Raw genomic sequence first — 14,634 nt, 5'->3', positions numbered from 1 at the left:
ATGGCTGATTCATGTGAATGTATGGCAAAAACCACCACAATGTTGTGAAGTAATTAGCTTCCAATTAAAATAAGTTAAAAAAAAACAAAGAAATAAAACCCCTCTTTATGCACCTTCAAACTGACAAAATCTGCTGTTAAAAAAAAAAAAAAGTTTGCTCACGTTATAAAACAGATGCAGGAAAAAAATAAAAACACACATAAAAATCAGTTGCAGGACTGTATGCTTTAAATATATACAACACAAATGATGGGAAATGGAAGGCTTTCTTTATGCTTTCTCATTAATTGTTTGATACTCAGCCCCTTCATTAACTCGTCAGCCTTGATATTTCTTATTTTTTGTTATTTTTCATTATCTAAGGCTTTTTTCGTTTTTTTTTTCAATCTTTTAGTGTAGTGTTGAACGCAGGCATTCATAGCAGGCATTCTTTTCCCATTCCTTTTTGTAGTAGAAACAGTTTTAATTTTATACCAGTAAATCTATTTGTCATAGGTTCTGAAAGATATCTGATCAAGTTAAGGAAATTTTTAATTTCTGGTTTTTCTGAGATTTTGTGGAGTTTTATCATATACCTTTGGGGCATTCTGTTGAGGGGTCATACAGTTTTCTTTCTTTAATCTGATGTAATTTTATTGATAAATTGTCCTTGCTTTTTGAGATAAATCCTATTTGATTTGTTGATTTGGTTGTTGTACTTGACTATATAATTCAGTATTTTTATTAAATACGTTTGTGTTTATGTTAAGTTAAATCAGATTATGGTTTTTATTTTTGTAGTTACCCTGTTTTGTTTTAGTATTGGGCTATGGATTGAGTTGGGAAAACTTAACTTTTTTTTTTTTTCATGTATTCCAGAGTAGTTTATATCTTTCTCTCAAGGTTGTACTTGACTGTTGGACCATACAGCTGTTTGGGTCTGGTGGATTTTTCTAGGGGTAGTGTGTTTTTCCTTAACGCCTCTCACCTTTTTTTCTCCCCCACTTTCTTAGATAGTTATAAATATATTCAGTTTTTCTATTCCTTCTAGATTTAGTTGTGGATCAGTTCAGTTCAATCACTCAGTTGTGTCTGACTCTTTGTGACCCCATGGACTGCAGCATGCTAGGCTTACCTTTCCATCACCAACTCCCAGAGCTTGCTCAAACTCATGTCCATCAAGTCGGTGATGCCATCCAACTGTCTCATCCTCTGTCATCCCCTTCTCCTCCTGCCTTCAATTTTTCCCAGCGTCAGGGTCTTTTCCAGTGAGTCAGTTCTTCACTTCAAGTGGCCAAAGTATTGGAGTTTCAGCTTCAGCATCAGTCCTTCAAATGAATATTTGGGACTGATTTCCTTCAGGATTGACTGGTTGGATCTCCTTGCAATCCAAGGAACTCTACAGAGTCTTCTCCAACACCGTAGCTCAAAAGCATCAATTCTTCATTGCTCAGCTTTCTTTATGGTCCAGCTCTCACATGCATACGTGACTACTGGAAAAACCATAGCTTTGACTAGACGGACCTTTGTGGACAAAGTGATGTCTCTGCTTTTTAATATGCTGTCTAGATTTGTCATAGCTTTTCTTCTAAGGAGCAAGCATCATTTGACTTCATTTTTGGATATCGCCATTCTTATCTTAAATAGTTTGTATGTTTTTAGTACTCTATTATTATGAGAAGACCAGTAATAAGGATTGTGTAAGCATTTGCATACAGAACTAAACTGTACTTTTATGAGAAGTACTTCATTGGGAAGTCTTACAAATAGGGAGGATGATTATGTATGCATTTTATAAAATCCATTTTGGTGACAGTATACAAAACAGATTGGCGAAACCTTTGATTAGATGTAGAGTCCAGTGTGTGTGAACTCAGTCACTCAGTCCTGTCTGACTCTTTGTGGCCATGGACTGTAGCCCACCAGGCTCCTCTGTGCATAGGTTTCTCCAGGCAAGAATACGGGAGTGGTTTGCCATTTCCTACTCCAGGGGAATCTTCTTCATCCAGGGATCGAACCTGCATCTCTCGGCAGGCAGATTCTTTACCACTCATGCCACCTGGAGGTAATCTAGGCAAAAAGGATGTTGCCTTGGCTCAGCATTCTGGCAGTAGACTTGAGAGACTGGATAGATTTTGAAAATAGGAGGCAAAGTTGATTGAATTGTCTTAAATTACTTGCCTGCTTTGAATATGATTGGATATTTAACAGTTTTAAAAATGACAGTAGCTCTGGTAAGCAGTGGTACTTTATTATGTATGTGATTTGTAACATTTTGCTGCTATCCTGTTTCTTTTTAAGAATTAAGAATGACCACACATACATAAAATTCTTGGGTGAATGGTCTACTGGAGGAGTATTATATTCTTCAGAAGTCTGAAATTATAGAAAACTATTCAATATTGAGTATATTTTCATTTGTGTGTCGTAAGATACTCTTCACTTTTTATCAATTTGCTGATAATTACAGCCTGGAGAGTAATGTCAAAGAATACTGAGCAATTAAATAGTCTTTTCTATGGTTTTAAATAACTGATTTATGCAACCAAAGAATTTGAAGATGTTTAATAAAGATTTTATTAAATGATGTATGATGTTATAGACATATTTTTATTGTTTAATGGTTCTTTATGTCTTTTAATTTTAGGAGGCCAAATATCTTTTGCCACCTCTGGAAAAAGAGTTATTTTTGGCAGAGCACAGTGACCTTGAAGAAGGTGGATTAGACCTGACTGTGGCATTAAAACCAGTTAGTTTCTATATATCAGACAAAAAAGAAATGCTTCGGCAGTGTTTCTGTATCATAGGAGAGAAGAAGTTACAGAAGATGCTTCCTGATGTGTTAAAGGTACTTCATGACATAGATTACCAGGTTCTCCACTATATAGAAATATACAAAAACTTTCTTTGTAGCAGTCATTTTACTTAATGGAAATTATAATTGTATGTTTTCAACTAAGCTACTTCAAAAAGATACAGGGATTTTGCAGAACCATAATGGCTCTGTGTTTTGAAAAATTTGCCAGAAAGAAATGGGACACTTTACTATATTTAGGTAAGGAATTTTTTGACCTTCTGGGAATAATTCTATTAAATATTGGCAATTTAAGTAACTAGATTAGATATACACTGATTCTTTTGCTTTAAGGAGTATACTGCTGTGTAACAGTATGTAATAAAGAAAGAAAGTGAAAGTGTTAGTCACTCTCATGTCAGACTCTTTGTGACCCCATGGACTGTAGCCCATCAGGCTCCTCTCTCCATGGAATTCTCCAGGCAAGAATACTGGAGTGGGTTGCCATTTCCTTCTCCAGGGGATCTTACTGATCCAGGGATTGAACCCTGGGTCTTCCATGTTGCAGGCAGACTCTTTACCAACTGAGTCATCAGGGAAGACCACAGTATGCAATGATAGTTGGTAATAGCCTGTATTTCATTAAATTCTTAAATGTTTTTGGATGTTTATTTCTAAAAATTACTCAGAAACGTATGTGGTGTTGTAATTTTACTGATATGGAAAAAAGACTTGGGCAAGTTAAACCCAACAGCATATATATCTAAGATGAATGGAGCCAGGGCTAGAATATTTAAGCCTTTAGTGGTATTCGCCTAACATAAATAGGAGAAGACTCTTGAGAATCCCTTGGACTGCAAGGAGATCCATCCAGTCCATCCTAAAGGAAATCAGTCCTGAATATTCATTGGAAGGACTGATACTGAAGCTGAAACTCCAATACTTTGGCCACCTGATGTGAAGAGCCGACTCATTTGAAAAGACCCTGATGCTAGGAAAGATTGAGGGCAGGAGGAGAAGGGGACGACAAAGGATGAGATTGTTGGATGGCATCACCGACTCAATGGACATGGGTTTGGGTTAACTCCAGGAGTTGGTGATGGACAGGGAGGCCTGGCATGCTGTGGCTTATGGGGTCGCAAAGAGTCGGACACGACTGAGCGACTGAACTGAACTGAAATAGGCTACTATTAACAATATCTGGGCACCTGGCTCACTCTTTAGTTTGTTCTTTCATAGTTAACATGACTTTATATATTCCAATTAAAACTATAAATTATAATGTTTGCATGTTAACTGGCAGGTCTTCAGATTTTATCCCATAAAAAAGATTTATGTGACTTCATTTGTTTGACTGCACAACTTTGCTAAGCAAGACTTTTTTTTTAAATGCTTGCTGTTTTCTAGTTTACTTTGGTGCTGTATTATATAAATGCATTGTTTAAAATATCATTTTCTTTAGAACTGTTCAATAGAAGAAATTAAAAGACTTTGCCAGGAACAGCTAGAGCTCCTGTCTGAAAAAAAAATTTTGAAGATTCTTGAGGGTAAGAATGCATATTTCTACCTTCTGGTAACTTAGTATAGGTAGTTAATACTATATTTAGCATAAATCATGAGGTATTTTTACTTGACTTCAGCTTTATTCTTAGTCATTAATTAATATTTTTACTTCTCTTTATAGAAAATTATAGTTTATATCGTAGAATAGCATCTCAGGAATGGACTTTTTGATGTATGTGTGGTTTTTCCAAATCAGTTATGTAGGTAAGAACATTTAAATTTGTGTGAAAAAGAAAAAAGTTTATCCAAAATTCTATAAAAAATTATAGAGGAAGAAAAATTATTAAAGAAGGCAAAGACTTCTCTTAAGATATTTTTGAGTTTTTTGCTTTCTCACTGCTTCAAACTATCCATTGAATACCATTTCTGCTCTAATAAGAGCCAAATACAGAGTTAGAATAATTTCTTGCAAATTCCTGACATTTGTCTGTCTGCCTAAAGTAAGACTCTTCTTTGCAATACAGTACCTGTAGAATTTTGAATTTTTAAGCTGTTTTTTTTTTTTTTTTTGACTCTACAAGGATTTTACTATCAGCGTTACAAGAGAAGGAACAAAAAAATGGAGACTTTCAATTTCTAGAGATAACATCTTTTTAAAATGTAAAATGGTTTATATATATGCACACACACACACATTCTCATTTCTATACATTTTATGCATTTATAGAATAGATAAATAGGACAGATACCTAAAAAGGCATTTTAAATATAAGAATTAAAACTGTCATCTTTGAACAACTGTCAGGTTTCTTAATCTGTCCCTTTATAGATGAAACTTTCTGTATAATGATAAGTTGCTCTGACTTTTTGTCTTATAAGCGTGTTTTCAATTTTTTTTTTTTAATGTCATTCACAAGGTGACAATGGTATGGACTCTGAAATGGAAGAAGAAGCAGATGATGGCTCTAAGATGGTGTCTGATGTAGTTAATCAGTAAGTTAAAAGCATTCATTGTAATTTCAGAATTCCTTTGTTATCTCTGGTGATTTCTTACCTCAAGAATGTGATTGTTTTTCTATGCTATAGTTATATAAAGAGATTCAACAATGTTAGATTGATTTTTTTTACTTGTAGTGATTGGTCCTTTTGATGTGAGGATGGAATTAATTGCTTTCAGGATTAAGATAATTTTATTAAACTACTACTCAGTAATAGGACTATAACAGTGCCCACACTGAAGCAGAATCACATCTCTCATTTGGAATTTGAATATGTATACTACTACTGATACCCACTGTTTATTAAGTACTTACTGTAACAAACATGTTAGTAGTATAGAAGACTTTATCTCACTGAATTCTTCTACATACCTCTTGATGTTTGGTAATAATAGCTTCTTTTCATGGATCAGATAGTCAGCTGGTTCATTTGATGTCTGTTCAGTCAGTTCAGTTACTCAGTGGTGGTCAACTCTTTGCGACCCCATGGACTGCAGCACGCCAGGTTTCCCTGTCCATCACCAACTCCCGAAGCTTGCTCAAACTCATGTCCATCAAGTCAGTGATGCCATCCAACCATCTCATCCTCTGTCGTCCCCTTCTTCTCCTGCCTTCAATCTTGCCCAGCATCAGGGTCTTTCCCAATGAGTCAGTTCTTTGTTTGATATAGGTACATTTAATTTGATTATTGTGATGATGGAATATAGCTGAAGTTTTGGAATGCCAACTAATGAAGTGACATGCTAATTTTCTAGGCTATTCTGCTCTGCCATGGGCTCATTAAACTTTCACCCACTTATTTTATCATGTGTTCTGATTTTTGACTAAAATACTTTGTTTTTGGTCATCACCAAAGACTGACTTGCATCTCTGTTTGCAGTTTGGCTATAGGCAGTAGCCCAAATAAAAACATAACCAGAGATAGTAACATAAATCAGTAGCACATATTTAACCTGAAACCTGAGTATATTTTTATTTCTAATACAGTGCTATTGGGTAAGTATCACTGGAAGACAACAATTTAATTTCATATTATAACTATAAAGAGCATCAGCTAACCTACTTATACTGAAGCACTGAAGAAATCATTGTATCTTGGCTGCCTCATAATCAGTAGATTTTTGGTCATCACATTCATCTTGCTTTGGAATGTCATAGGATGATTTACACTTTCCCACAAAGTATAAAGTGTACACATTTCTACAGTCTTGCTACTGACTTTTCTTCAAAATGTGGGTAGGTGGGTTAGTTGCTTAGTCGTGTTCGACTCTTTGTGACCCCACGAACTGTAGCCCCTCAGGCTTCTCTATCCCTGCGATTCTCCAGGCAAGAATACTGGAGTGGATTGCCAGTCCCTTCTCCAGAGGATCTTCCTGATCCAGGGATCGAACCCAGGTCTCCTGCATTGCAGGCAGATTCTTTACCATCTGAGCTACAGGGAAGATCTCAGCCAGGGTGAAAGTGAAAGTGAAGTTGCTCGGTCGTGTCCGACTCTTTGTGACCCCGTGGACTGTAGCCTACCAGGCTCCTCTGTCCATGGGATTTTCTAGGCAAGAGTACTGGAGTGGGGTGGCATTTCCTTCTCCTTTCTTCAAAATATGTAGCTTTAAATTGCTTATATATATACTAGTCTGGTTTAGATAGTTTAAGCCTGTCACTTTTAGTTTTACATTTTAGTTTCTTAAATAATCTAAATTAATCATCTTCTTTCTTGATGCTTTTTACAGAGCATCAACTTTTGCTTGATTACTTTTGTTTTGCCTTTGTTTAAATGTGTTTATCCAATTTTTGAAGTTATCCAATGTTTTCAAGGTTAAGTCCTTTTTTGTTCACACCTGAACACTACTGCTACTTTTCTACTGTTAGAACTGTTTAATGGATATCTAATTAGATTAGAAATTTGTTTCTTTTGTAAAAATTACAACAAAGTACAGTATTTGACTTCTGAACTTTTCTAATGAAAAAAAAAAAAAGGTGATTAGATTCAAAGTGACTGTTGTGGAGAACCGAGTTTTACACTGTTACCATGAGACAATGTTACCATGAGACGGGTCATGTTAGCTTTTAAATGCTGCAGTGAGTAGGTTAAGCAATCAGAAATACTACTCAAAATTGTCATTGTAGCCACTTGTAGACCTGATAAGTGTCAGATCATTGAAATTCTTCTGAGTTATTTGAGTATATAGGCTTTAAAAAAAATCATATTTGTAAGCTGCTGCTGCTAAGTCACTTCAGTCGTGTCCGACTCTGTGCGACCCCATAGACAGCAGCCCACCAGGCTCCCCCATCCCTGGGATTCTCCAGGCAAGAACACTGGAGTGGGTTGCCATTTCCTTCTCCAATTTGTAGCTACAGGATGCCAAATAAATAATAATATTAAGAGCACTGTATGCCAGACCCTGTTCTAATCACTTTACTTGCTTCATTCACTCATTGGGTTTGTATACTAGCCTTGTGAGTTAGGTGGTATTAGTATCATCATTTTACAGATGGACAGATAAGGCCTAGAAAGATTTACGTGCCTGAGATCACACAAATGAATGTGGAAGTAGAAGGAATGTTAGTTATTAAGAGACTATAAGTGTTCATGTAAATGGACCTGGCTTTAAAACACTTAACCTTCTCTAAAATCACTTTGTACATTTGTAAAATATGGGTAATACTTGGCCCCAATAGGATTATTGGGATAAATGGTAGTGGAGTGGTAAAGAATCCACCTACCAGTGCAGGAGATGCAGGTTTAATCCCTGGGTCAGGAAGATCCCCTAGAGTAGGAAATGGCAATCTGCTTTAGTATTCTTGCCTGGAGAATTCCATGAACAGAGGAGGCTGGCGGGCCATGATGCATGTGGTCACAAAGAGTCAGACATGGCTGAGCAACACTAATGTAACTTGTTTGTTATTTTTAAGAAATTTTTACTGTTTCGTTACTAGTTATGAATAGGGCAATACACTGCACTGTGAAACAGTGAAGGTAGGACAGGGAAATAACGTGGGAGAATGTTGGCCTTAGCCCACATTGCTGACTTGACAACTTGCCACTTGCTCTGTGCTCAGAGGTCAGTTCAGTCCTGTTAATTTCTGTTGAGTTGAACTGAACCTGGTGGGCACGCTCATATAAGCTTAATTCCAGGGCTTCAGCAGACTATTAAGTTAGTTAACATGTTTGGTACTTGGTGCTGAAATTTTTCATGTTTTTTATTACCTGCTGGTTTTTTACTCTAATAGATAACAGTAGTCTGACTGGTCTGGATGCTGAGGGAACAGTTATGAGTAGGCAAGAACCTTCAAGGAATTCAGCAATTTGGGAGAGGAAAATAAGGCTGAATACATTGAACAGGTAGCTTCTGTGGAACACATGATTAATAGGCAGTAGGAAAGGAAACTTCAGCAAACTAACGATAACTCTCAAAGAAGTAGAGTTAGAACACAGATGTAGTTTCAGGAACTCAATTCTGAATTCCTAAATTTAGGAGACAAATTGATAAAGAGATTAGCCATGACTGGAGGCTACATCATTGTGCTAAGAAATTAAATTGAATAAATAAATACAGAAAAGTAGAGAGAAACCACACACAGAAAGTGTAAATCCTTATGTAAACTTGGTTACCTGCTTATACATGGTCAGCTGGAAGACAGTTTTAGACCTATCTTGAACATACTAGACATCCTGGAAAGAGAAATAAATAGCTAGAAAAAAATTGAAGAAATGATAGAATTAACATTCTTTATTTAAAGACATAAGACTGTAAGGAGAAGGATAACAATCTGGTTATGAGCTGAATTGTGTCCCTCCAAAATTCGTACAAGGAAGTCCCTAACCCTTAGCACTTCAGAACATAATCTCATTTGGAATAAGGTCTTTAAACAGGTGATTTGTTTGTTGTTTAGTCACTGAGTCATCTCTCATTCTTTTCCAACCCCATGGACTATATAGCTCACCAGGCTCCTCTGTCCATGGGATTCTCCAGACAAGAATATGGGAATGGGTTTCCTTCTCCAGGGGATCTTCCCCACCCAAGGACTGAACCTGTGTCTCCTGCTTGGCAGGTAAATTCTTTACCACTGAGCCACCTGGGAAGCCCAAAGAAGTTATTAAGTCAGTCCAGTCTGATTTGTGTCCTTACAAGAAAAGGAAATTTGAGTGCACTGAGAGACACCAGGGCTGGGCACACACAGAGCAGAGCCATGTTAAAGCTGTCTGCAAGTCAAGGAGAGGCCTCAGAGGAAACCAACCCTGCAGACACCTTGATCTTCAACTTCCACCTTGCAGAACTGTGAGAAATACATTTTTATTGCTTAAGCCAGCCAGTCTTGGTGTTTTGTTATGACAGCTCTAGCAGACAAATACAAACTTATAAGTATTATATGTGTGTACATGTGTGAATTTCCTGGTGAAATTTTTCCCCTGAACTTTTTATTTTGGAAAACTTCAAACATATTTTGGAGAACTTTAAACTTATGTAAAATTGAAAGAATGATATGCTAAAGATCCATATACTTTCTACCTAGATTCAGCAACAGTAAGATCTTTCCAGTTTTACTTTCTCTTTCTCCTTATATTTATCCCTTTTCCCCAGGAACCATTTGTATTAGGTTGCTAGAGCTGCCAGAACAGAGTACCATAGACTGGCTGGGTTAAACAGCAGAAACTTATTTTCTCACCGTTCTGGAGGATGAAAGTCCAAGATCAGGGAACTGACAGGGTTCTTTTCTCTGAAGCCTCTCCCCTTGACTTGCATATGGCCACCCTCTTGCTGCCTTTTCACTTGATTGACTTCCCTTGTGTGTTTCCCTGTTGTCTCTCCCTGTGTGCTATTCTCCCCTTATAAGGTCACCAGTCACACTGGGTTAGGGCCCACCATTATGGCCTTCAGTCCATTCAGTTCAGTCCCTCAGTCGTGTCCAACTCTTTCCAATCCCATGGACTGCAACAGGCCAGGCTTTCCTGTCCATCACCAACTCCTGGAGCTTGCTCAACCTCATGTCCGTTGAGTTGGTGATGTCATCCAACCATCTCTTCCTCTGTCATCCCCTTCTTCTCCTGCTTTCAGTCTTTCCCAGCATCAGGGTCTTTTCCAAGCAGTAAGTTCTTTGCATCAGGTGGCCAAAGTATTGGACTCTCAGCTTTAGCATCAGTCCTTCCAATGAATATTCAGGACTAATTTCCTTTAGGATTGACTGGTTTTATCTCGTTGCAGTCCCAGGGACTCTCAAGAGTCTTCTCCAACACCATAGTTCAAAAGCATCAATTCTTCAGTACTCAGCTTTCTTTATGGTTCAGCTCTCATATGTATACGTGACTACTGGAAAAACCATTAGCTTTCACCAGACGGACCTTTGTTGGCAAAGTGATGTCTCTGCTTTTTAATATGCAGTCTAGGTTTGTCATAACATTTCTTCCAAGGAGCAAGTATCTTTTAATTTCATGGCTGCAATCACCATCTGCAGTGATTTTGGAGCCCAAGAAAATAAAGTCTGTCACTGTTTCCATTGTTGCCCCATCTATTTGCAATGAAGTGATGAGACCAGATGCCATGATCTTCATTTTTTGAGTATTGAGTTTTAAGCCAGCTTTTTCACTCTCCTCTTTCACTTTCATCAAGAGGCTCTTTAGTTTTTCTTTGCTTTCTGCCATAAGGTTGGTGGTATCTGCATATCTAAGGTTATTGGACTTACTTTAACTTAAATTAGCTTTTTAAAGGCTCTATTTCTAAAATGGTCACATTCTCAGCTACTAGAGTTAGGGTTTCACACACGAATTTTTTGTGAGGAAATAGTTCAGTTCATAACCTATTAAAAACTAAGTTGCAGATGTCATAACATTTCATGCTTAAACAATTCAATGTGCACTTCTTAAAAATAAGGCCAGTCATCAGAAATAATCAGTATTTCAAATAATATCATTTAATACATTGTTCATATAAAATTTGCCCAATTGCTAAAATAAATTTATAGCATATTTATTTTTTTAATTAATTACCTGGTTGATTCTGATCCAGAATCCAGTGGAATTCATGTGTTATGTTTGATTGTTAATATTACAAAGTTGAGTTTTCTTTTTGTTTACTCTGGGTTTGTTGTTTTTTGTTTTGGTTTTGGCTGTGCTGAGTCTTTGCTGCGTCACGCGGGCTTTCTCTGATTGGGGCACAGACTTCTCTGGTGGCACACGGGCTCTAGGGCATGTGGGCTCAGAAGCTGCAGGTGCGTGGGCTACTCTGGTTGTGGCACACCTGCTTAGTTGCCCTGCGACATGTGGCATTTTAGTTCTCAGATCAGGGATTGAACCTACACCCCCTGCATTGCAAGGTGGATTATTAAATCAATAGACCAGCAGGGACGTCTGAAAGCTGAGTTTAAAGAGAAGATGTAGATAGATAAAAGCTTAATGAATAGTCCAGGAACTTAGTTCACATCTTAAAGGAACTTAAAAAATAACAAACCAAAAGAAAGTAGAATAACAGAGGTAAACATTAAAACTAAAGACATAGAAAATAAAAGGATAAATAAATTTATAAACTTGATTTTTGTAAAGGCAAGAAAATAAGATGAATTCTTCTTAGATCTGATTAAGGAAGTAAGTGGAGAGCAGTTAAAATCGAGATTAGTGAGGAAGGAAGAGAGTCATGCATTTTATGAGTTTGAAAGAATAGAAACTGCATGCAGCATTGTATAAACAAATTTGAAGCTTGCAAATGGATATTCTATCAAAATACACATTAACCAAATTAACTTCTCCCTAAAGTGGAAAACCTGAAGAGATTAACAACTAAGAAATTAGAAAGGTGAATAGAGATCTGTTGAAAAAGACAAGATGAATCCACAGCATTATTTACAAGACTCAATACTTGTAACGTGTTTATATCTAATAAAATGTTCAATAATGTTATTAATTTCAAATAGATTACACCTATGCTATTTAAATTAGTCCGAGCCCTAGAAAAAGATGAAAAGATCTTCAGTTTACTTTATGACTTCTCAATAGTTTTAATATTGCAAATTTCATACATAGTGTCAAAAAAAATGTGGGCGGATTATAGGCCTTCTCACTTGTGAATATAGATGCAAAAATTCTAAGTACAACATTAGCATATAGAATCCAGCAGTATATTAGTGAATATGATTTACTCTAGGAATTTATAGAAGACTTAATTAGAAAGTCTTTTAGTGTAATTCATTTCAATAAATTAAAGGAGAAAAGTTCAGATAAGTAGATGCTAAAAATGCCTTTGATAATACCCAGCAGTCATTTCTAATATAAGCTATAGGTAAAAAAGATATATAAAACTATTCAGGTACAGTAATGACCATTTGATTAGACTTAACCACTCGGTGAACTAAAATGAGGAATCAGACAAGACCATTCGTTTTCAACATTTCTTGAAGGTTCAAGCAAATGCAGTAAGACTAGGAAAAAACAAAAAGCCACACACACGCAACATGAGTGGTAGAAAGTAATTAACTGGTCAAAGGCAGCTAAAAAGATGGGATGATGGAGGCCCAGAGATTGGAGTGACGTACTTTGAAGATGGAGGAAGGAGCCAAAAGCTAAAGAATGCAGGTAATCTTAACCTGGAAAAGACAAGGAGATGAATTCTCCCTTGGAACCTCCAGAAGAAATGCAGCACTACCTTGATGGTAGTGTCCCAAGACTCACTTGGGATTTCTGACCTCCAGAACTATAAGTAATGTAAGGTATGTTGTGTTAAGCCACTATTGCCTCTGTAATTTGTAACAGAGGCAATAGAAAACTAATGCAAGGTACTTGACATAAAGCCAGAGTTACAGATTGTTGCCTATAGTAATAGAGATAGTTTACTCAAAATTTAAATATTTAAAGTTTCAAATGGTTTCCAGCATTTAAAAATCAGGTGATAGTTAACCAAAATTTGGATTTTTGAATTGCTCAAAAGTCAGATCAGCTTTTCCTGAGGGGAGCAAAAAAAAAAACAAAAAAACTTAGAGCTGAACGTAGGTACTCTCTTTTTGTGTGGCATGTGTATGTTTCACTGTGCCACATAGTACTACATTTGCCTGTAAGTTTAAAGGACAGAATGTCTAGAAAAGGAAGCTCTGGTTCAAGGGAAAATGCATAAAGGCCAAAGGTTTGCCTTGGAACCAGTTCTGTCAGTTTTTCAGGGTCTTATCACCTGGGACACATACCTTTACCTCTTTATCCCTGTTTTGATGAACACAAAGAACTTTAAATAGATCTGGATAAAGCAGTCTTTATTATTAAAAGCGCATGGAAATTTTGGTATTTTCTTTTAATGAGTAACTTATGTGCTTTTGTTATCATGCTTATGGCAAAGGAGATAGTATTAAGGATTCTTAGGATTGTCTAAGAAGCTGTAAAATGACAACTTTAAGTATGAGGTGTATGTATATATATGTGTATATATATATATGGTATTTAATATGCTTTATGTGAATTTTCTCATAAACCATTAAAGTTTGAAAATTCAGTATACACAGATGTTTTTGCACAATTTAAAAAAATTTAAAATGAGATTTTCAGTTTTATATGATTTATATGTTTATAAAACAAACAGCTTTGTATGTTTGTTATATTCTAAGGTCAGCTTTCAAATACATGTTTTTTTCCCCCAAACTCTCTTGATTTCTGCTGCTTTTTGAGATTTTGATTGCTTACTCATACATAGTTTACAATAGTTCTCTTTCTTTTTTTTTTTTTTTATAATAGTTCTTTTTTACTTTCAAAAGTATAACAAATAGTAGTTATAAGAAATTTTTGACAGTGCACTACTTTAAAACTTGAAATTAGTGAGTGTTAACTTATAACAATTTTAATAGAAATGAGATGTAGTAACTATGAAGATAGGACAGTCATAGTTTCTAAATATCTTCATTTTTAGAAAGGTGAGGGTTGAGATTTTCACTTTTGTTCACCTTAGGTGAATAAGTGGGCAATTTTATGTCGTATTGAGATGGTGTAAAACCTTAGCATGTGTAATTTTGCAGTGTTTTAAAACTTAGATATTGTGACAAGAGTTGCACATGCTACCAATTGTAAGTTGCTTACCAAGAACATCTGTTTTAAGTAAATAAGATAATATGCCTGCACGCAGAGTGCTGTCTTCATTTGGAAAAGAAGCTTTATTGTAGCTCTGCTGCTGCTGCTGCTGATTGTGATTTCACATAAAAATAAAAATACAAGCACTTTAGGGAAATCTTAGCAATGTTCTAGTATTGTTCTCATAAATACTTTTATGAATTTTAAATTAATACGCTTTCAGTGAATGATATTGAGGGAAATGTCAGTGGAAATGAAGCTGTATTTCTCTATGGGTAATAAGCAGTGTTGAGATGCTATCCCAGTTCTGAAAGGCAGAGAAGTTT

The 14,634-nt window shown here is 36.1% G+C and overlaps 1 protein-coding gene across 2 annotated transcripts in view; it reads left to right on the top strand.

Annotated features, from left to right (window-relative positions):
• Window positions 1–14,634, top strand: part of CAAP1 (caspase activity and apoptosis inhibitor 1) — a 72,804-nt gene that overhangs the window by 1,280 nt on the left and 56,890 nt on the right. For both annotated transcript variants that reach the window (XM_070375967.1, XM_005904806.3), the window contains exons 2-4: window positions 2,627–2,827; window positions 4,236–4,320; window positions 5,194–5,269. In XM_070375967.1, the coding sequence (XP_070232068.1) occupies window positions 2,627–2,827; window positions 4,236–4,320; window positions 5,194–5,269 (362 nt within the window). The remainder of the gene's footprint in view (window positions 1–2,626; window positions 2,828–4,235; window positions 4,321–5,193; window positions 5,270–14,634) is intronic.

The sequence above is a fragment of the Bos mutus genome, chromosome 8 (genome assembly GCF_027580195.1).
Source record: "Bos mutus isolate GX-2022 chromosome 8, NWIPB_WYAK_1.1, whole genome shotgun sequence".
NCBI classification, from domain to species: domain Eukaryota; kingdom Metazoa; phylum Chordata; class Mammalia; order Artiodactyla; family Bovidae; genus Bos; species Bos mutus.
The sequence above is the reverse complement of the archived record's forward strand: the minus strand, read 5'-3'. Positions and strand labels throughout refer to the sequence as shown.